At 38.1% G+C, this 23,590-nt stretch overlaps 1 protein-coding gene across 4 annotated transcripts in view; it reads right to left on the reverse strand.

The window, feature by feature from the left end:
• Positions 1-1,789: 1,789 nt before the first annotated feature.
• Positions 1,790-23,590, reverse strand: part of LOC143282765 (uncharacterized) — a 42,215-nt gene continuing 20,414 nt past the window's right edge. For 3 of the 4 annotated variants that reach the window (XM_076588523.1, XM_076588522.1, XM_076588520.1), the window contains exons 9-12: positions 7,476-8,800; positions 5,994-6,071; positions 5,464-5,567; positions 1,790-4,810 (exon numbers count right to left, since the gene is read on the reverse strand). In XM_076588523.1, coding sequence (XP_076444638.1) covers positions 6,008-6,071; positions 7,476-8,800 — 1,389 coding nt within the window. In that variant the 3' untranslated portion in view covers positions 1,790-4,810; positions 5,464-5,567; positions 5,994-6,007. The remainder of the gene's footprint in view (positions 4,811-5,463; positions 5,568-5,993; positions 6,072-7,475; positions 8,801-23,590) is intronic. The other variant, XM_076588521.1, reaches the window with a different exon arrangement.

The following is a 23,590-nucleotide window of genomic DNA, read 5'->3' on the forward strand; positions in this document are numbered from 1 at the left end:
CCCCCCACCCCCTCCCCGCCCCGTCCCTTTCGTTTGTCTTCAGCAACAACCCCCTTCCATCCCTTTCTCTGACAGCATGTACCCGTGTGACTGAGTATCTTTGTGCGTGTATAGGATCCTGCGAGTCCCCTCTCTCTCTGTCTCGCCGAGTCTCTCTTTCTCTCTCCATCTATCTCTGTGTGCATAAGTAGGGTTTGTGGCATGTGGTGTTATGCGTTTGTGTGTGTGATCAGTTGTGTGTGCATGTTTGTGTATGTGAATGCGTGAGCACGTGTTTCTGAGTGTTTGTGTTTGTGCGAGTCTGTGTGTGCATGTGCTAGCGCATGTGTGTGTAATCCGTAGTTAGGATATGTTTTCCTTTTCTATATTTTGTTATAAGCTTTGGAGGAATATACAGGTTTTTGTCTCTTTACAAAGTATGGGTCGTGCACGACCCACACAAGCTTTGGAGGAATATACAGGTTTTTGTCTCTAAATGGTATGGGTCGTGGACGACCCACATAAGCTTCCGTGTGTAGTCAAAAGTGACAGCAGTATGGGCGTGGACGACCCACATGAGCTTCTATGTGTTGTCAAAAGCGACAGCCAGCGAAGGTTAAAATTGCTTCAAAGCTTGGGTCTGTGAATGGCTTTCCCATCCATTCTGCACCGTTTCAAGTCCATCAAATTCTATCTTTCCCTCCCTCTCTCACCAGTTCCTTGAAGGACTGGTTTAGCTAGCCACTTTGATCTTGTTATGTAGCTGTACTAATCCAGTTTTTTTAACTGATGTTCTTAGCAGATCTTCATATCCTCCATTGTGCTGCTTGTCAGTCGCACTTGATCACTGGTGACATGATCAGTTTATCTGATGTTTGGTACCTCGCAATAGCACTTTTATTTCCATAACTTGGATTCTTCGGTCCAAATTTGCTTGAGGGTCATTTCTTGCATGCATACATAAAAAGGGAATACCACAGCAAACAAGGACCTGATGTTTTTCTATACAGGTTTCTGTCTAGACATTGCTGATGTAGCAACCCCTGAGGATTTGTTTGAATCCTTCATAACCAACTTCCATTGCCAATGAATACTAAACATTTAACTGCACAATTCTGAAGTAAAATCAATTAGGAATTCATCTGGAAGTGATATTTATGGCATTTTCTTCGTGTCCGATTAATTGCATCAAAACAGTGTTTACAATCAGTTGCTTTGATTGCAATGTTTACAACTGTACTTTGTACTTCCCTGGAGGACCAGGTGTATTCCAAATGTTTCGCCGCTCTCTCACTGGGCTTGGATCTTCCAGTTTCACAGAATCAAACAATTTTCATTCACATAAACTTTTCACTCCATGATTTTAGCTGGTTGAAATCACTCACTCCCCTAGTATTAAATATTGCTATGACCAAAGATTTTGCAGGAAATAACTCTGTCCAGTATTACAGCAATCAGAAAACATCTTCTGTGAATGTTTTCAAATAAAGGATTTTTTTTTTTTTTTTCAATGTAAACATGCAGCTTGCTTTTTTCTTTACTTTCTTCTTTATTTACATTCACAAAATTCATACACAAAATTTACTTCTTGAAATTATGTGTATTCATAAGATAGAAACGTGTGTGTGTGTGTGTGTGTGTGTGTGTGTGTGAGCCACTATACAATAAATGTAAGTTGGCATGCCTTAGAAAGCTCAGAGAGGGGGGCAGAGAGGGATAAGACAAGAGGGTGATCAACCATTTAATTCAACCATTTTAATAAACATGAAACCATCACAACTGCATCATTCATACCCTGATCACACAACCATTTAATTCAACCATTTTAATAAACATGAAACCATCACAACTGCATCATTCATACCCTGATCACACAATCATAATTTTAAGTTTCACTTTTCTCATCCAAACTTCTTGCTTTCATACCCATGTATAAACGATGGGTTTAACTTACTTGTTTCATCCAATATAACAACTCACTCATCTTCACAACTCACACAAGCTATATGTACCATATAATTATACGATATCATTCCACTCTGCCTCCTTGAACTGATTTCCAAATGGTCAGTTTTACATGTTTCATCAAATATCTTTATAATTTTTACTTTCACAACTGTTTTATCATCACATACATTTTCAAACACATTTCACTTCCTTATTCCAACCGATTCTTTGAATTCTTATCACATTAATTTTCACACACATCTTTCAATGATCAGTTTTGCTTACATATCTCAATGCCACACGATCATGAACACACAATCATGATTAAATATGATACTCACACCTGTAACTCCACATTTCAATCAACATTTTGATTTAAAAAAACATACAGTTACAAAAAATGCTTTTTATTCTTCATCTCTCAACAACAATTTTCATACACAATAGTAATCACTGATCCTATAATTCAATCAAGCAAACAATTTGGGCTTATGTTTACATTCTCTGGCTTCTGTCTGTCATATACCTACACACATCCATGGCACATGTGATTTCAACTGACTTAACATTTATCAAAATATATAAAAATGGCAATCACTTCTCTCCTGTATCAGATATGCTCTCCTTGCTCAAGTTCACTTGGCGCACTTTAAACCCACACCTATACTGTTTGTTTATAGTCTTGTGGTTTAGCTACTATCTTGACATATATGCAAATCCTTCATCATTTTTCTCAATATACACAGTCAACTGTGTAAGAAACAAATGCACTCTATTTTCTGACATATTATACATGTTTTGTAATAATTACTCCGGAGGAGTCTAGTTCTTTTGACAAAATCATGATTTGTCAGATTGCATGTTTTCCCATACCAATCATTAGGTCATCTTCTCTTTGACACAAGTCAGGTTGACCTCAAGTGTGCACACAATTGAGTCACAAAACTTTCAAATTTCAAGCCCATTCTCAACTCTCTTTCCACCGTTTCTTTGAAATGTAAGCAAAACCCAGCATCCTCAATGTCAAAATGAGTGAAAATACTGATCTTGTAAAACTTTTCTCTCCAAGCTATCACTGAAATTGGCCTATCACTGCCCCATGCAAATGGGCCAGCCTTAAAGTCACATGGCTTTTACTCTTTGCAAAATTCTTAAATGTAAGGACATTTACATGTATGGATGCTACAAAGATAGCTGATAAGACTTTTCAGCCATTTTGCCCACAACTAGGAACTGACATTTCCATGGCTGTGCCTTGTTTATCTATATGTAGTTTTATTTATCTATATCATCTGTTCAAAAGGTCAATTTCATCAAACATTCCTTTTTCCTCCCTTAAATTTGAACAAAATTAAATACAGGCCCATAAAGTAGAAAATCCGCAATGCACATGCATACCCAGTGCAATTTAAGTACAAGAGAGACAAACCAAACTCTAGAGCACAAGGCAGTAGATCAGTTCATGTAGATGGTCATTCATGAACTTAATGCACAACATGGTGAAGCCCGACAGGGAACCATCAATGTTAGGTTGTAAGGAGACCATACACCAGAGGAGACCCTGCACTGCTCCTGAACTGTTCAGTCGTGCTTGTTCTGATTTCATAACAACCTACTTTTTTTGTCTCAGAAGTTTGCAGAGTTCCTGATGCACAGTTTCTATGGACAAATCAATGTTATTTACCTCTTGCTGTTTGCAGGGAAAGATAAATTGTCGTGAAGTTACAAACTTAATCTACATGTTGTAAAATGTATGTTTTCTTTTGTTTGAGGTAAGTTTTTTGTGTTTCAAATATTTTCCATTTGTCACATAAAAGTTTTAAAATTCTAAGAATTTGATTTGTCACAAAATTTTAAGAATCTCATTTCAAATACTAAATTTTGTTCCCATAAAACACATCAGCCAAATGATTGTGGAAGCATCCTGCTTCTTCACACTTTCATATACCCTTCACAGTAACTGCATTGTCATTTCAACTGGAATGTGTGGAAAGAACTAATTTTTTCTACTTTTAAGCCAAATTTGGTGCTGAAAGAATTTCTAAAGAAAATGAATTTGTTTTCCAAAAATACATACATAGGTGAACACCCAGACAACCAAAACAGGGTAAGTACATATAGACACTGTTTACACATGTGAGCAACAATTTAAAAAAAAAGAAAAAGAAAAAAAAAATTGTGTAATATATATATATATATATTTTTTTTTTTTTTTTTTAGTGGGAGGTATGTGTGTGTGTTAAATCAAAAGAATTTCTGACAAAGAATTTTTGATACTGTAATGAAGACTATACTGTAATGAAGACAAAATTTCAAAAATAACTAAATAATAAAAACCTTTCCAGTCCACTTTGGCAAGTCCAGCTTAGCTCAGTATTTTAAAAACAACAAAAAACAACAACAGTATACTGATTTTTACTCTAGTCAAAATGCTCACACACACATTCCTATAATTGGATCTCAAATCTGATTAAAACCTTGTTCAGCTGACAAGTTCTGCTTCCCAGAATGATTAAAATCCCTACTGAAAAATCCTAAAGCAATGGCCACTTTCAATGCTGTAAAATTTATGGCACATTTTCTTACCATTTTCATGTTTCAATTCTGCTCTCACTCTTCATCCTTTTCAATCTCAGTTCATGTTTCTCATTTTTACTGAGCAAATCGAGAGAGGAAAAAAAACAACAAAAAAACCCACACACAACACACAAAATAATAATGATCAATCGCATCTGACATCAAAACCAGAACAGGATGGATCTTTGTGCACCAACTAGTGTTCATAATCCATGTCAAACAAGTATCACAGGCAAATGGAAGACTTTGTGATCTGTACATTCATCTCTGTTATCGAAGGTACTCCACAAACATTCCTTCACCATTCCTGAAACACATCATCAGATGTCCATTATTGTCACTCAAAAATTAATTATAGGAAAAAGTTCAAAAGAGAGGAACTTTTAACGAAAATGTGGGGTGCACATTCAGCACAGAAGAGGAGACAGAGAAAAGAAAGCATGGGGAAGAGTTAATCTATAGCATTTAACAAGTAATGCTATCGAGTACATTTTATTTCTTCACAAAGAATACAAATAACCGATTAACCCCAAGCTGACTTTGAACTTGTCACAATAATGAAACTTGAGATAATATCAAATGACTCCAATTTCCAAGCATTCGTTTCTGTTGCATGCAGTGAAATTAGCGTTTTCCTTTGGTGGGGAGTATATCTTAACTTGGTTTGAGAAACCTAAATCCAATTCTATTAAATTCAATTTATCACAAAAAACAAAACAACAATAGTAATAAATCAATCAGTTCAAATCATGGACTTAGCTAGTGAAAGAATAAAATCAATAACTGATGCAAAAATAAAACATCTCCCTACACCATCACTCACATACAAGTGATTAGAAACTGAAATGATGCCACTTGCTAGCCATGTTTGGTTGTTTTTTTTGGTTTGTTGTTGTTGTTTTTTTAATGAAAAAGATATCAAACTGATCCCCATCCTATCAAACAAAAGATAGCACTCACACTCTCACAAATGTGATGTCATCAGCAGACACACATGGGGAACAGGACAGCATCTGTGGGCAGCACACAGGGGGCAGATTTCACAGCATCTCACACGCAATGGACTGAAATAAGGAAACTTTTCTTTATTATGTCACAGACAACTGAAAGAAAGAATGACTTATGGCATCTCCACACAGAGAAATTTAGATACTATCTTCCTGTGTTCACATAATCTATGGTCAGGGGAAAAAAACATTCCAATTTTGAACAGCAAAATTTGCAATGGATTAAGAAAAATCTGTTATGTTTTATAATTCATATTTTATCATGAAGCCTATTCAGCAACACTTGAACAGCCACAGATTACCATAGGAATAAAAAATGACATCTTTCATTTGTATTTTTCAATGAATAAAGGAAATTTCAAAAGTAACTTCAACACACCACACAATCATTTGAATTGTAAACAAAAACCAAACTAACAAAAACAACAAAGTAGACCAACAAATGAGTTTTGGTGGATTACAGCATGAAAAACTTTTTCTCACTGATTAAGTCTGTACTATGGCTGGTGCAGGTTGATTTCTTCTGTCAACATGACACTGCGGCGTAATCTCATCCGGACTCTGGCACAGAAAGAATGCATAAATGTTAAAAGCAATATCAAAACTGATTTATTACACCATTTTGTGTAGTCTGTTTTATTGACTAGAAGTGTTTTGCAACCAAAAAAAAATTTTTTTTTATTAAAAAAATCTTGGCCCCACGTTTTTACATCATTTTTAGTAGTTGTGTGTGTGTGTGTGTGTGTGTGTGTGTGAGAGAGAGAAAGAGAGAGAGTGTGTGTGTGTGTGTGTGTGTGTGTGTGTGTGTGTGTGTGTGTGTGTGTGTGTGAATTATGGGCTATGTATGTGTGTGTGTGTAAATATATATATATATATATATATATATATATATATGAGTGTGTGGATGTTCTTGGGTGTTCGTGTTTGGAAAAAAAACCACCACCACCCACTTTGCATACACAAGTGAAAGTTAATAAATGCCATGGGGCACACCATTTTGTGAAGTCTGTTTTACTGACTGTGTGTAGACAGTAGTACTAGTACAAAGTAGCAGTGTTTTGCAATAAAATAAAAATAAAAAAAACAATACAAAAAAACCAACCAACCAACCAACCAAAAAACAATTTTTTTTTTAAACCTCTATGCATACACAAGTGAAAGTTAATAAATGCCAAGGGGCCATGTGTCAGTCAGAAAGTCACATCAATCAAGTTACTTTGTTCTTCACTAAGCAAAACACAGTGACATTATCCAGTTCATGATTTGAACTGTTCCGTGCCCAACAGATTGACATAAGCTTACAGTTGGGCCACCAGCAACATGACCGCTATACGATCAATGGTTTCTCGACTGCTATGGGAAGTCATTTACAGCTTAGTTTTTTGTGAAGGACTATGATTCTCAAACTCAGGGACAAGACTGCACTGGCTCTTACAGTGCTGCAGCCTTGGGGGCTAGTTGGCCTATGGGAACCATCCCATCGCCAGTTGTCCTTAAACTCTCTTGGCTGAGAGAGTGGGGATCTAACTTGGGCAAATCACTCTCCACTATAATCAAATTCCAGCCCAGAAAGGTGGGACAGCAGCTGCCTCCTGTTGTTCTGATGGTCATAGTCTGACATGACTGACCATCATACAAGACAAAGATGGTAAGGGAAAATGTGTGACTGACAGTCCTTGTGTCTGGCTGTCAAAATTCAGCTGTGGAAAAGCAAATTATTATCGTCCTCACCAAAGTAAAACTGAAGTTTTATCCACAAGCTACAATTCTAAATACATTAACCATCCTACCAGACTTATCAGATAAATCAAGTCTAATTTGAAAACTGCACTTTCCTTTGGACCTCAAATTCTAGATTTGTACCAGCTGTGTTACAGTTTTATGAAAAACAAAAAAAAACAAAACAAAGACAACAATGAAAGAAAAAGGTTTAACAATAAAATCATTGAATGTAATGACTAATACCTCATGGGAGCAGCCACTCTCGGTACAGGCACAAACGGTTGACGAACAAGGACCGGGGCTCCCATGTAGCGGCTCCTCACGATCTGCTGATGCAACAGTGCTGCTCTGGTACGCTGCTGTGCTGCTGCTGCCATGGCAGCCGTTGCCTGGTGCCGTACAGCTGCAGCCGCAGTTGCCTGGTGCCGTACAGCAGCCGCCGCAGCTTGATGTCGCACTGCCGCTTGATGATGCATTGCTGCTGCTGCAGCCATGCGTGTCTGCTGATGCATCATTGCTGCAGCCTGAGTCTGCTGGGCAGCAACTGCTGCAGCCTGAGTCTGCTGGGCAGCAACTGCTGCAGCAATGTGCATGGGATGAATTCTCACAAAACGAGTTTGACCCATGCCTAAAGGATTTTGATGAAGTGGAATTCCTGTTGCTGCTGTGGCTATGTTTGGTCCATGAGCATGGTTTGGGGGAGGACGTGGAGAAGTGCTGGTTGAAGAGATGGGAGAAGAACTTCGAGAATCAGAGGGTGGCACGTATGGTACAAGAGCCATGGAATCATCAGGTTCTGGATAAGAGCTGTCATTATCAGTCACATTTTGCCCATCAGAAGGGTTGTTTTCACTGTTTTCTTCGTGAACTGTGTTGTCCTCAATATTGTGTGATTCACCAACAGATGGGTCAAGAACTAACTCTTGTGTGTCCCATGACAGATCCCCTTCATAGTTTTGATCATCATTGGAATACTGTTCATACGAGCCATCCTGAACATCCATCCAATGACCATCTGACGCAGAATCTGCATTGTAAGAACTAACAACATCACCATCTTCACCAACAATCATTCCATCAGCATTTTCATTAGCATTTAATCTGTCATTCACATCACTCCTTTCTAACGATTCACCATCTACACTCACAGGATGGGAGTCTTGATTCAGATTTTCACTGTCTGTGACAGCATCTGAAAAATTACTTGGATCTGTGAAAGCATCGGTCTCTTTCCAACCCTCTTCAACTTTCCAGGTCTCTTCACCTGTCGTCCCTTCCCAAGTCCAGTTTCCAGATTCATACTGCTGCCCACCATCGGAGGCTGAATACTTCTCTTCATCAGCCACATCCTTATCTTTGTTTCCATCCTCTGGTGGTGGACGCCATTGTCCACCATCAGACACTGTGTACTCAGTGTTGTTCCATTCATCATCAGCATCTTCAAACTGTGAAGGCGTTGAAGAAGACTGGCTGCACTGGATGTTTGATGCCGCTTCCTTCCAAGTCTCTGTAGGCACACTGGACGTTTCTGCAGGTTCTGTGTCATACTGGTCAACAGAGTCGGTTTCCTATGTAACACCATACAAAGCAATAGATTAGTTCAGACAGAACTGTAGCAAAACGTAACTTCGAACCTGCAAATGAAAACAGGAATGCTGCTTGGAGGTTCCCTTTATCACAAGCACTTCAAAATCTAAAAAGCCTCTCAGTCTGTAAGTCAGCTTGCCTCAAGTCACTATTGTGTGTGTGATAGACATTAAGCAGAGTGTATGCATGCAAACAATTATATGAACATATGGTTGGGGAGGGAAAGTGAAGGGGCGAGTCTTTGGGGGGAAAGGGGAACACAGAGCGAGTTATGTTTATGTATTCTCTTGCATTATAACAACATTTTCAAGAGAATGGACTGGAAGCAAGAGGGAGACAAGAATACTTCTTTGTGTTGATGCTGCAAATAACAATGGGTAAAATAATGTGCACACATTAGACTGGTAAGAGATCATGTATTTCTTAGCACCATCATGTGTCACATCTAAAACAAATGCTAAATCAGAGCTCAATAATCCACAAATGATAAATCTGCTGAAGCATTCATGCCTTGAAACACGGCTTCAAGTTCAACTTTTTAGTAGAAAAGTAAAAAAAAAAAAAAAAATTGTAACAAACGCTCACACACAAAGTTTGAGAACAAAGCCAGTTAAAACTGCGTGTCCATGCATGATGATATGTCACACTATGACAGATCATAGCTGGTTGGAAGTGATGTTTCTAAGGATGCAAAGTTGCAATATCTAGTTGATTTACCTGACAACAGAAGATTAATTTGGTAAATATACTTTAGCTTGTGTTCCAGAATCCAATGAAAACCTAAAATTTTTTTTTACAATACCACATCCACAAAAAAAAAAAATGCAAGATCATTCTTTCTTTGATACAATAAAAACTTCTTCTTTTTTTTTTTAAATCCCACAATTTTTCACTAGTTCCGAAATGTCTGACCTGCTGTCACGACTCCTGCTTTCCTTACTTGGGGGGGGGAAAGTCTTGGTAATGAACTAGAGACATGAAAAGCCAAATGCTCCCACCATGTTTCTCTCTCTGCCCTGTCTACATCCCCCAAGTAGTTTAATTTATTCTAAGTTTGTCACAGTCTCACTACAAAGGTTTACTTGATAATATACAAAGACAGGCGCATCAACATACTTCACAATGAAGAGAAGTTTCTTTTCAACTGTGAAAGATACAACATTTAGCAGAAAGATTGTGCCATACCAAGTTCGGAATTATTCATACAGAGAGGGGTGTGGGAGTGACAAGAGATTTCTTCAGGGAACAATAGAGAACAACTGAGACTGCAGAGAGAAATTCACATTTATAAGGAAACAATAGGGTAGGTATGGGTAATTGTGAACACCGTGTAATTGCAAACGATTCATATACCACCCCACTTCAAAGCGTTCTTAACGGTTGCATTTCACAATTTAACATCTGCTTCTACCTTTTCCAAATACCTTAATGAATATCTATTTCCATGAATCAGTCAAACATCAGCTATTTCAGGCTATTTCCACACTATTTCTTCTCTTCGCGCACCCCTGCCGACCAAGGTTACAAACATGCTCTCAAAATCCTAAAATCAAGGGAAACAAGTTTTAGGACTTTGACATAGTTTAAAATAGTTGATTTGATCGGATATGCTGAATGTGCATTACCAGTGCTGGGAGAATTCAAGAAAGCACATTGGTGAAAGTCAGTTTTGACAGGAATCTACAAAATAGTGTCGTTTGCAATTAGACCATAGGATATTTTGACACGAGTCTATTTGCTAACGATGCTGCACAGTTACTGAGCACTCTCAAAAGGGTGTGTTTGTGTGCGGTGTGGGGTGTGTGTGTTTAAATGTCTGTTTGTTTGTGTGATCAAAACCAACAATACAACAGTCTGGTACAATGTTCCAATAATATGTAATGTCTCACAAGTTAAAGACCTGCTTCTGTTGCCTATGTGTAACTGACCAAAGCCATCATTCGCAATTTGACTTGCCCATTCGCATTTACCCTTAGGCACCCCTGCTATTTCAAACATCAACAAACCGTTGAAAACAAAGAGCAGACGAACTTTTCCTGGTGCAACCAGTTGGAGAAAGCCTTCAAAAACAAAAGAACCATGTCTCATTATCTTACGGCATGTCATCTTTACAGAACACACACTGAGCTGGTCGCTTCGACTAGACCGTTCGCAATTACCCATACCTACCTTATAGCAAAGTATTCTCAACTGTCCAGTATTGTCTGAAACCTTACTTAACAACACAAGAACTGCCTTAAACCGTTTTATCTGAGATTCAACACAGAGAACAAGTGATTAATTTGACCAGAGAGAGACAGAGAGACTCAGAGAACAAGATGAAAGGAGGGATGGAGATGGGGGTAGCAGGAGTGTCATGTGTATGTAACTTTATATACATGTGTATGTATGTGAAACAGAAAGAAGGGAGAAACACAGATTAACTCATAAAGTAAGTGGGGTTTAAGTCAATTCTAATACCAACTAACCAAGTGAGAAAAAGTTAATATTTATGTATGAAAACCAGTCATAAAAACACCAAAATAGTGTATGTATGTATACGTCTGTCTGTCTGGATGGATAGATGGATGGATGGATGGAGGTAGGTAGGTAGGTAGGTAGGTAGGTAGATATTAATTTTTACCCTCCTTATGAAATAAAAACATCAGGTTTCCTCATTGTGAACAGTCTCAAGTCCTGCTTCAGTGAACTGAAGCACATCCGCTTTTCTTGGACTTCCCCCATCCTTTCCATTCCCCTTTCAAAAGAAAATAAAACTACATGAAATACCTGGATTGAGCAGAAAATGAGGGGACACTGACAGTGCATAGTGGTATCTCTGAGTGTTAAACTCTCTTCAAATGCAACCAAGACTTGCCTCATGGTCATTAAGCGCATGCTCAAAGGTGAGTTATGTCTGAGCACCAGATTTCTTTTAATGTTGCGAGATAAGTTACATAAACCCTTACCATATTTTCCAGATTGGAATGCAACCATACCATTCTTCAACAAAAGCATTTAAACAGGTACATGGCACCCAAGGGCCACAATCCTCCTGATCTGTTGATGGTATTGATGGGAGTGAGAAAAAAATCAGTGGATGCAAAATAAAAACAACAAGAGTCAGTCAGACAGACAGACAGACAGAGGGATAAAGAGTCAGATGAAAAAAACCCCAATATGTATGGACACATAAACAGACAGAGACACACGCATACAAATATGAGAGGGAGATCAATCACATCAAGTGAACACATCAACATATAGACATACCCAAGAACAGAGCTGGCGAAAACAACAGCAAGAAATAATTCCCTCAGTCCATGACCACAATGTCTTCATATTATTTTATGAGTGAAAGTATCTGTTTCAACTTGTATGCTGAAGACTCAAAATAAAAGACAGCAACAACTTTATTTTCTTTAATTTTTTTCTTTTGTGATTTAGTGTGTGTGTGTGTGTGTGTGTGTGTGTGTGTGTGTTCAAGAGAGAAAGAGAGAGAGTGTGTGTGAGTGAGAGAGAGAGAGAGAGAGAGAGAGAGAGCTTTCAAATTTTTTAATGAACTGATGATAGCACTGATATCGTGGCTTTTTTTTTTTTTTTTTTTTTAGTTCTATGCTTTTGTATGGAGGCTAATAGATAAGATAAAGAGAGTGTGGGAAACTCATAACTACCAACCATTACAAAATCCAGTACTTAAATAAATCATCCTTTCCTGTGTTCCATGACCTACCCAAATCCTGTCACACCAAGGTTCCTTGAGCACTTCTGCAAATAATTTCAGTCTTAGATTTCACAAACTTCAGTTTGTGTGACATCCTTCTATTTTCACAGACACTGATACAAACCAACATAAAGCATTTCGATTTACAACCTTGAACCTTGAATTTGAGGTGCCAATATCAAGCTGGTTTTTTGTTTTTAATAGTCCAGCAAAACAAAAGTCAGAAAGAGAGAAAGGGTGAAACTGAAAAGACAGAAAGAGAGCGGACATACACTTCCGCACATTCATGTACAATTTACAGTTTTATACCCACCTTCTTGTCATTTGCTTTCACTTCAGGGCTGATAATGGAAACCTCCTATGTATTCAAGTGTAATATATCTGTTCCGCTCTTCTGTCTCAACAGTCTGCTTCACATCACAAGCAAAATGCCCTGCACTGGAAGAAACTTTAATCAAATGCACATAAGTAAATTATTGCCAAGTAAACCAAAACAGAGACCATTTGGCTGTTTGAGTCCTCCCCCCCACCTCCCTTTCTGTTCCCAATTCACCCCCCCACCCCCCACATAGAAGCGGGCAGTGCCAGCACTATGCACAGACACAAAAATACTTTCAGCAACTGGGGGAGCAAATCTGTGTCTGTGTACAATCATTTGTGTATTTAACAGAGTATTCATGTGTGCTTGTATCGCTTGTATTGTACTGTTGTATTACTCTTTGTCAAAACATATTTTTATGTGTGAAATCTGGTCTGCTCTTCCCAGGTTGAACACTTCGCTACAGTGCAGCATTACCCCCCCCCCCCCCCTTTTTTTTTTTTTTTTTTTTTAGTGTATATGTTTTCCTTTGTATGCATGTGTGCTGTTCTCACAAAACTAACAGATCTACTCTTGAGTTAGGAAGAGATGTTAATGCTTAATAACCCTTCACGACCCCCTGCACCCAATATATATATATATTTATTTATATATATATATTATATATATATATGAGCACAACATCAAAAGAGACCAAGAGAGATTAAGACTGAGAGAGAGACAGACACAGACAATGAACCAGCCAGAGAGGAAAGGTTCTCCAGACATAAACAGACTTTTTGTTTTGAAAAGCACAGAGATCAAAATTTGTGAATTTAACTAAGAAGTGATAATAAAAATATGTGTATTTGAGAATGGATCATGATAAAACCAAGCAATCTAATAACACTGGGAGGCACATGTTGCTTGGTGGATCAGTGGTGGGGTGGAAAATTCCCTGACAGTGTTCAAGCTTTTTCAAAATCTAGAAGAGAGAACGCACACATATACACAGAGGAATGAACAGAAACAGGGCCCGACAGAGAATCAGAGACAGTTAACAGGTGATGCAAGTTCTAATATCTACAAAGACTGTAACATGTCACATCCTGATACTCATACTTTAATATGTACTCTCTCTCTCTCTCTCACACACACACACACACACACTAGCGCGCACACATACAATTTACATGCTGTCAGTTATTTCTGTTAGAGAACTAGGAAACAAATACAATACCAAAAATAAATAAATGAATAAACAAAATAGAAAATCTTGAACGCAGAAGAAACTGCATTTTAGCACAATTCTTGTAGAACTGGGCCTCAGTTTCTCTGTTACATATTTGCAGCCCAGATAACAGAAATATCAAATACTTACCGTTAAAAAAATGTTTCCATTCATTAAGAATGATTCCACATCCAACTGCCAACATGGAATAGAGTACAGAATTTTTTTTTAAATCTTGTTTTCATGTGGGGGTTTTTTGTTGTTGTTTTTTTGTGTATTTTGGGGTGGTTTGTGTGTGTGTGTGTGTGTGTGTGTTTTGTGTGTTTTTTTTTGTTTTTGTTTTTGCTTGTTTGGTTTTTCCTTTGCTTACTTGTTTTCTTTTATTTTTGTTTTAATGCAAAACATGCTAGATTTCATTTAAACACCACAGTAACAAACTCGCCGCCAGATCTAATAAACCCCTGCCCTCCCCACCAGCCCTTGTCGGTGACATCAACCTTAAGTTTCACCCTCTTCTCCATCCCCCATTCTCTAAATATATTTGCACAGACCTCAGGAATGGCATCTGGGGCTTTTATACAGCAGTCACATCCAACTGACAGGCACATCTTTTTTTCTTTCTTTTCTTCTAAATTTCTAATGAAATGGATAAGCACATTTACGCGTTTCCACGTAGCTCTCACATCCCTGTGATTTCCATTAAACAATATGGAAGACAGTACAAGAAGGGAGAGAGACAGACAGACAGACAGACAGACAGACAGACAGGATATCTTTTATTCAATAAAGGCCGTGGCCGCACATGACGGGGATGCTGTGAACACATATTACAAGCTGACTTTTCAGGTCGAATTTGGCAATGCATACACACAAAAAACAGCAACTGCATAGCAAACTGCAGATTTTTTAAAGCTTTATAGGGGTAAATAGTGGATTGTTATAGAATGATTTCCTTTGATGATGACACAAACAAGGGAAGTTGCAACAAAAGATGGCTGTCAATATTTTTGTGCTATTAACCGGTGCCTAAAATAATTCCAAGGCAGGGTAATGTGACACTAAATTGAGAGAGAGAGAGAGAGAGAGAGAGAGAGAGAGAGAGAGAGAGAGAGAGATTTTGTTGGACGAGGATTTCTATGGGAATATATAGAAAAAAAAAAGTGCACATAAAATAAAACAAAAAAATCTCTCAAACTAAAAGTGCAAATTCTCACCAGAAAAAATGCACGTACATGATACAGTATACACTTAAAAAAAAAAAAAATTTTTAACTTACAATCTTATTCAAAGATTCCTACAATGTATTCTAATTTTTTTTTCTTCTTTTTTTAAAAATATATAATAATATAGAAAAAAATAAAATAAAATAAAGTATCACCCCGCATGCAGTACATACCATTTCGCATTCAACTGGAGATAGAAGGCAGTTATCTGTGTCTGGTGTCTGAATTCAGTTTTTCACCGGATTTCCAAGTGTCTGAAAAATAGCACTAAGTCTCTGGCAAAAACTACAGCTCATGACAGCTCAGTAGATTCAGATTTTTTTTCTTTTGCAACTCTAACTCCCACTGTCCACAGTGAATTACTGATGTTAGGTCACCATACAGCCACACACCAGAGATGACCTTGTACTGTTGCCGAGTCACTTTGGTGGTGTTCAACAGATCCTGTTCAAATTCAACAAATGCAGATAACTGCCTGCTCAGCACGAAATGATAATCACTTAGCCGCAGTCTGATGAAGCACTCCCCCTGGAGTGAAGGCAGTCACAATATTCCCCTACTGAGTTTCCACAAATCCGCCAACACCAGAGACTTTGACACTTACCACAGGCATGGAATAACAAGCCAATGGAACTCAAGTCTGAGTCTGCATGGAACTTCAGAGCTATCTTAATCTTCTGTGTGTCAATTTTCATTAAAGATAATTTACATGAAGATGTTTAGTTTCAGTTCTGTCATATGGAACAATAATAACAAAGTTTCTCTTTACAAATGGCACACCAAACCCTGACACCAACCCTCACATTTACCATTACAGTCACTCAGTTCCTAATGGTCTCATCCACAGCCCCAAGAGCATTCTAAGAAGAAAATTGTTCTGAGGAGTTCGGATCACTGTGGGTGGAACATCCACTCACTTCACATATCACACACACAGACACAGACACAAACACACAGTCCAGTCCAGTATGTTAGTGAACAGTCACAAGCTCAGCTCTGCAGTCAATTCTGAACGTTTGACAAGGCATCACTCCATTCAAAAGATCCCAGAACTAGTCAGTACTGGTCAAAGTGTGAACAAAATCTGGTTAATAGGTGCTGCAAAGTTATTCACAGATATCTTTCACTAGCTGCCTAAGCTTGATGGCAAGTAATTTCTATACTTCTTACAAATCAGTTTATGTGAAAATTAGGCATCTGTTTTTCCCCCCAACCAGATATGGTGTATATGTTGTTTTAAACACAAACACTATACATAATCATTCATATCCTCCCCCCCCCCCCCCAAAACCCACAAATATCACAAATAATTACAACACAAAAACTTACTGTAAACAATATTTCAGCTTAAGGTTTCAAAGATGAAAACCCCAAAATGAAGAGTTCAAGCGAAGATACTGGGCTTTCTTCTTTTTCCCACTTCTGACATGACCCCGCCCCATTCCTGCTGATGTACCTTGCAGCATGTAATCATCATCAGGATAACCAGAATCACTTCAGTTGATCAACAACATTACTTTCATTTTCTATGACATTTTCAGAACTGCAACTGTCAAATTTGTACGAAAAATCAAGCAAAATTCTAGCCACATATTCTGTACTTTATGTTCTGGCAGCCATGCTGAACAGCTTTTTGCTTTAAAAATCACATAAAAATGCATCAAAATTGAGCCAAAACTTGCTGAAAAATTGCTTCAAACACTCACCAAGGCAGTCAACATTTCCAATGAAGAAAGCGCATGCAAATGAGTGGCTGGACACCTGATTATGCAGTTACCCCTAAACTGTCGATACATCTGCCGTCAGCAGTGAATGGCTTTAAGAAACAAAAACTGAATGGGGTATTACCACCTTGCACTACATCTGTGTGAAAATATCCCCCTTATCCATCATTCTACGTTCTCTCCATATGGCTCACTATCTACTGAAATACTCTGGGGAGAAAAGTCTACACATGTAAGTTTTCTGGAAGGAAAAAGCAAGACAAAAACAGGTTTTCTTCTTCGTTCAAGGGCTGAAACTCCCACGTTCACTTGTATGTACAGGAACGGACTTTTACGTGTATGACCATTTTTATCCCGCCATGCAGGCAGCCATACTGTTTTTGGGGGCAAACTGGTTTTCAAATGATCCGTATGCTTTACAGCAATTATGTATACACTTATATGTATGCACACATGCACCCACACACAGAACAATGAATTCCTTTCTATACATTCTGGATATGGACTAAACACGTCAAAATCTTTATGAGAATCACACTGTTACATACATCCATTCATACTGAATGTGATACACTCTCCCCTCTCCCTCTGATCACTCCTTTTCACTTCTACTGAAGATGGATAAAACATGACAAAATGGTATTGCATCTCTCTCTCTCTCTCTCTCTCTCTCACACACACACACACACACACACAGACCTGTTCATCTCTGCAAGTGGGAAAATACACATTCACTGTTTTGATATAAAGATCAAAACCCAAAGTACTCCAGCAGTGTAATTTTAGGATTTGCCTTTCACTTTGTCAAAAAAGATAAAAAATCATATAAGCAAGAACTTAACCAACACAAAACTGCTCATAACAAACATTTCCCAATGGTGACTTTCTCCCTCAGCTGATTATCTCTGTCAAACACGCTGACCTATGCTTCACACGCAGCTTTCATTGGGAGGAATTGTCACACCAGTACAATACTTCTGTTCTCAATGATCATCAGGCTCCAACTCTAAAGACTGTTGGAGCCAAAGGCAGAGGGGTGAAAAGGACAAAAGCTACATACCTGGTCAAAGAAAAACAATGTTGATCTCCTGGGTATCTTCTTCATTCATAAGTAGATCCCACCAGATGAGGTAAAACCTTCCTTGCTGTTAAGTTCTTGACTTGATGAACTGGAAAGTTTTCTTCCTCTGCAGTTTCTTTTCCTCCAGTTCTACACTGGGAGTCACTACAGAAAGGTGGGAAGGGGGTGGAGTGGGGCATGCTCCATGTGCGTATATGTGTGTATGTAAGAGTATGCATGAGACTGCGTGTGACTGCATGTATGCACGAGTACAGCATCTTATACTGTTATTGCAAAGCACAATTCTTGGGTATCCTCAGTTTTGTTATTCATAAGGATCAGGCGAAAACAATCACCTTGATCAGTTGATGGAAGTCCTTGACATGGAAATGGAAATCTGTAGCTTCTAAAAGTTCTTCCCAGTTCAAGATTGGAAGCCAATACAAAAACATGATAAGGTAAAAGAAGCGGTGGGTGTGGAAGACTGTGTGTGCATGTATGTGCGAGTGTTTTGTTGTTGTTTTTTTATGCATGGGTACATATGAACACAGAACATAGCTGTATTACTAACTGCAGTTGACAACTGCAACAGCTCAGCTCCTCATTAAGTAATCATAAGTGGTTTCCACCACATGGTATTCATGACACACATACCCCCAAAGCCTTTCCACTGCAACATGCTGCTTCCTTACACCAACAACAGACAACAGTTGTTTCTGGTTTTGTTCTGTTTCTCCATTTATCTTTTGTTCATGAGTGTGAAAGTCAGCTTTTGTGTGTGTGTGTGTGTGTGTGTGTGTGTGTGCACGCGCGCATATGAGAGAGAGAGAGAGAGAGTGTGTGTGTGTGTCTGTCTGTCTGTCTGTTAGTGAGGGGAACAGGCTGCACAGGGGTGGAAGGAGCAAGGTGTAGGGTTAGAGAGGGCAGGGGGAGAGCAACGTTGCCAATTCAGGAAGAACAGACATAATTCATGGTTGATGAACAAGCTTGCCAGATATTGTTCATGATAAATATTTCAGGAGAAAAAGCCCATTAAATCCCATTTTCATCCAAACAAATCATGTACTATCAATTTAAATCATAATTAAAACTATCAAGTGTCCATGACCCATTGCTGATCAAGTTTTCATAGTCAGAACTATTCTTCAAATGTTGTTCTGATGTAGATCACCAAAAACACAAGTAAATGTCAACCTTTACTACTTAGTGATTCTAAAGAATCAGGTAATTCCAACTATCACGTATACTCTTCTCAACTAATGTCAGTGCTCCAATTTCTATTAATCTGGACCAGGTTGTTCATTAATTATGAATTGTCTTTTCAAAACAACACACACACACATACACACAAACACACACACATGCCCAAACACTTGCAGACCAAAATTTTGCATGGATACTGACACTCTGTGCTTTTGCTCGTGTGATCATTTTATGTGTATCCCTATCTCTTAAATAATATATTAAGCACATAACACTTTCAAATTCTAATCTACCAGAGTTCCTTTTAATAATAATCAGATCCTCTTCAAATCTGACATTTACACAGTAAAAACACCTGGTCCCAAAATTAGAGCTTCACTGCAAAACTGCTGCTGCCATACATAAGCTTGCACTTTTTTTTTCTTTTTTTTCTTTTTTTTTTTTTTTGGTTAACTAATTTTTATATCACCATTATTCACTGACTGCGTTATCTGGAAACAGGCAAATATTGTATTCCTGATCATGACATGTTTATATCTGTCTTCGCATGATAATTATAGAGTACTTTAACTATGAATAAATAGGGTGAAAGGAACACCCTATCTACATCCTCTCTCAACAGAAAACCAACATGCTGTCCGTACACTGATGACTGTTGTTTTCTATGTTTTTTTCTTCTTCATGTTTTAAGGTAGTTCAAAGGAATTTTCTTAAAAGCCATATGATCTTAAACAAAATTGCTAGCGCAACAGCTTGAAGCTTTTTCAAGGTCTAAGAAAGGTAAAATATGTTCTGAATGTTTGAATAGTTATAAATTGGGAGGATACACTCTGTGCTGCTGATAGTTCACCTTCTCTGAGAAACCGAGTGCCCTGAACACAAATCCTGTAATGGGCAAGTTTGTTTTTTTTTCCAGAACAAAAATGGTCAACAATTAACAACAGCTCCATGTAAGTGATCACTTATGTACTCTGGTACTTCCCTATCATCTGAGATGAAAGCAACTTCAGGTTTGATATCTGCACATGCTATCTGATGCATTCCAAGTAAACACCAAATTTTCCCTGTGGATGGAAAGACTTTTTTAAGGCACATTGTTGCCAGTTTATGATTGAGAGAGCATGTGTGTGCACATGTGTTCTTGAGTCTACGTATATTGTGTATATGTTTTAAAGTATTTGTATGTAGTTTTGCATACACATATCATGTATGCATGTATATGTATGTTTGTATAGGTGCATAGATGGATGGGTGGATGTGTGTGTGTGTGTGTATGTGTGTGTGTGTGTGTGTGTGTGTATGTGTGAGTTATATTGACAGTTGTGCATATATGCGTGCATGAGCATGTGTCAGCATGCTTGTGAAAGTATCTGCATGTACTCATGTTGTGTGTATTTGACTGTTTATACACTGACTGCATACATATACAATCTGACAGGTTAAAATTCTGAAAATGCTGGTTACCAACACCATCGTCCATTCCAGTTATATGGAGAGGGATAACTAATATTTCAATTTTTCTGTGTTTTGAATTCAGTGTCCATTTCAGTCATATGGAGATGATTAACTAATATTTGGATCTTTCTGTTTTGAACTGGCAACTATTTACAAAATACAAGAAAATACATAAAAAAAGGATATTTTCAATTGTTTATTCAGTACACATACTTGGCCACAATACTGAAGACTTAAGTGTTGGTGATACAATCTCTCTTAATGCTGCACAAATAAAACTGATACAAACACTCTGACATCTCAAAACCTATTTCTCAGGGGGAAAAAAAAAAAAAGAAAAAAAAGGAGAAAAGAAATGAAAGTTCTCCATCTGCAAATTCAGAAAATGTGCGTATATGTGTGTGTGTGCGTGCACACATGCCTGTGTATGTATATATAGATATATGTAAGCATTAGTGAGTGAGTGAGTGAGTGAGAGAGAGAGAGAGAGAGAGAGAGAGAGAGTGTGTGTGTATGTATGAGAACTGTGTGCGCACACGCATGTGCACATGCTTGTGAGAGAAAGATAATCATGTTCACTTGATGGTAACAATTACAGGTCAAGTGTAACGGGCAGTGCGGCAGTTTAAAATGTATATTTAAAAAAATAAAATAAAAGATAGAGGGCTTGAGGGGAAATGGGAAGACGAAAACTGATGCACAGTGAAAACATTATATCAGGGTTCAAAACAAATCCATACAGAACTACAACAGAGACTGCTTTGAGGAATCCACAACAATTGAACTAGTTTACGATACTCTTACCATGTGAAGAATGTTATCAAAAAAAATGACAAATAGGATGACAATGATGAGAATGAGAATGACACGGTGGAGAATGACTTACACCATGATAAAACAAAAAGTACAGATGTGACTGCTCATTTACTTCATGATTTGAAAAAACACCCAATTTACACCTTAACACAACACAACAGATCAATGTGGAAATGGGTTGATGACAGAAAAATAAAACACAAATAGTCATGGTACCTGGCAAAATAACATTTCAAGCATGAGATGAGATGAACACTAAAAAGTAAGCCACAAAGTTTAAAATGTTAAGACACATCTTTTCTGTTCTTGTATCCGACCTGATTGCTGGCAACATAATCTCTCAATAGCAGCCTTCCAGTATTTAACAGCTGATGTGCTTCTTGAAATAAGGTGTGTGTGTGTGTGTGTGTGTGTGTGTGTGTGTGTGTGTGTGTGTGTGTGTGTGTGTGTGACTGTTTTCACTTTTTATCACAAAGACTGTAAGAGGAAACATACCAAAATCGTAAAGTGACACAGAACTGAGCATTTTGTAGAACTGTTGATACGACAAAGTGCATATCTTACCAATGGAAGAAAGAACCTCAAATCTATACTCTTCTGTTGTCACTATGCAGTGGGATTTTTGTTTTTTTTTCTTTTTTTATCAACTTTCTATTAGTTGATGAGAAGCTGATGTTGCTTAATTAATCTTTCTACTGGTTCAGGATTTAATTTTCATTCAGCAGAGTGTAATAAATTTCTAAAATTAATTAAAAAAAAGCTGTGACCAAGATTTTATTTTCTTGGACATACTGAATAATTTCAACTTAAAATTGCTCTCTTTAGAAAATGCTCCTTTTGGGAAAATACTAAAAGTTGCTATTTACTGAATCCAACAGCTTAACATGGTAAAAGAATTTTTTTCCCAAAGGAATAAACCAATAATAAAGCAATGATGACTTATCCTTGAGACAACATAGCTGTCATATAAGTTCTTTTCTCAAATATTTAAAAACATAATTTTTCATTGGGGTAGTATCTGCCCTGAACGATACAGGTTCCAATCAATTCTTATGTTTTATTACTCACTAAAAGAAAGGAAAAAAGAGTAAGCCCACTTTGCCATGAAATTTAAGATAATGGATTGGATCAAAGTTAAAAGTACAAGGCTGTGACTATGTGAAAGAAATTCCCCAAATGATAATTGACATCATAATTATCCTTAGACCTCACGTTGCAACCAGAACTAAGAATAAACAAAGTCAATCTTTCTCACAGGTGTCTGAGATTAATTTGCTAGTACGGAGATCTGATCCACGCACACAAAACATGTGAACATGAGGACAAAAACTATACAGAAAAACACCAAGGCAGACAGACAACAACAAAAAATTTTAACACACACATAAAGCACTAAAACAGATCAACAAAACTGAGAACAGAAATGTAATGATGATTTTTCATTGATTCTTCATCTTTGAACACTTAGCACAGGCCCCGACATTTGGAGACGCATTGCTCATGCAACACATGTCAAAATAATGTCCTTAGTGGTATTCCAGTGCATTGCTGATTGCTAATAAAAACTCCTCCAGTCAATGTCACCGCCACACGCTGCCTAATATCTGCGCATCCTCTTCATGTCTTCCATCTCATCTCTGGACTGGGGGGCCTCACGACGACGGTCCATCATCCCACGATCAGGGCCAGGCCGGCCCATTCCCTGCATCTGCTGGAACAGGGGAACTGGCTGATTGCCAGGGCCACCCATTCCTCCCCCACCCATGCCTCCAGGCCCACCCTGGTTCCCCCCTGGACCTCCCATACCCCCTCTGTTTCCAAACCCTGGCTCAAACTGGTTGCCAGATTTTTGGTCAAAGCGGGATGGACCTGACTGCTGGTTTAGCAACCAAACAGTGAACAGTTTCAGGGTCGCATTGGGTGTATGGTTTGTGATGAGAGTTCAGGTTTAGTTTTGGTGTGATTGTGATCGATGATACAGTCACAGGGGTTCGCAGCCAGTCGTCGTATCCAGCAACACGCACATACCGGGAGAGAGGAAAACAGAAGCTCTGTATT

Source organism: Babylonia areolata, chromosome 6 (genome assembly GCF_041734735.1).
Source record: "Babylonia areolata isolate BAREFJ2019XMU chromosome 6, ASM4173473v1, whole genome shotgun sequence".
Classification (NCBI taxonomy): domain Eukaryota; kingdom Metazoa; phylum Mollusca; class Gastropoda; order Neogastropoda; family Buccinidae; genus Babylonia; species Babylonia areolata.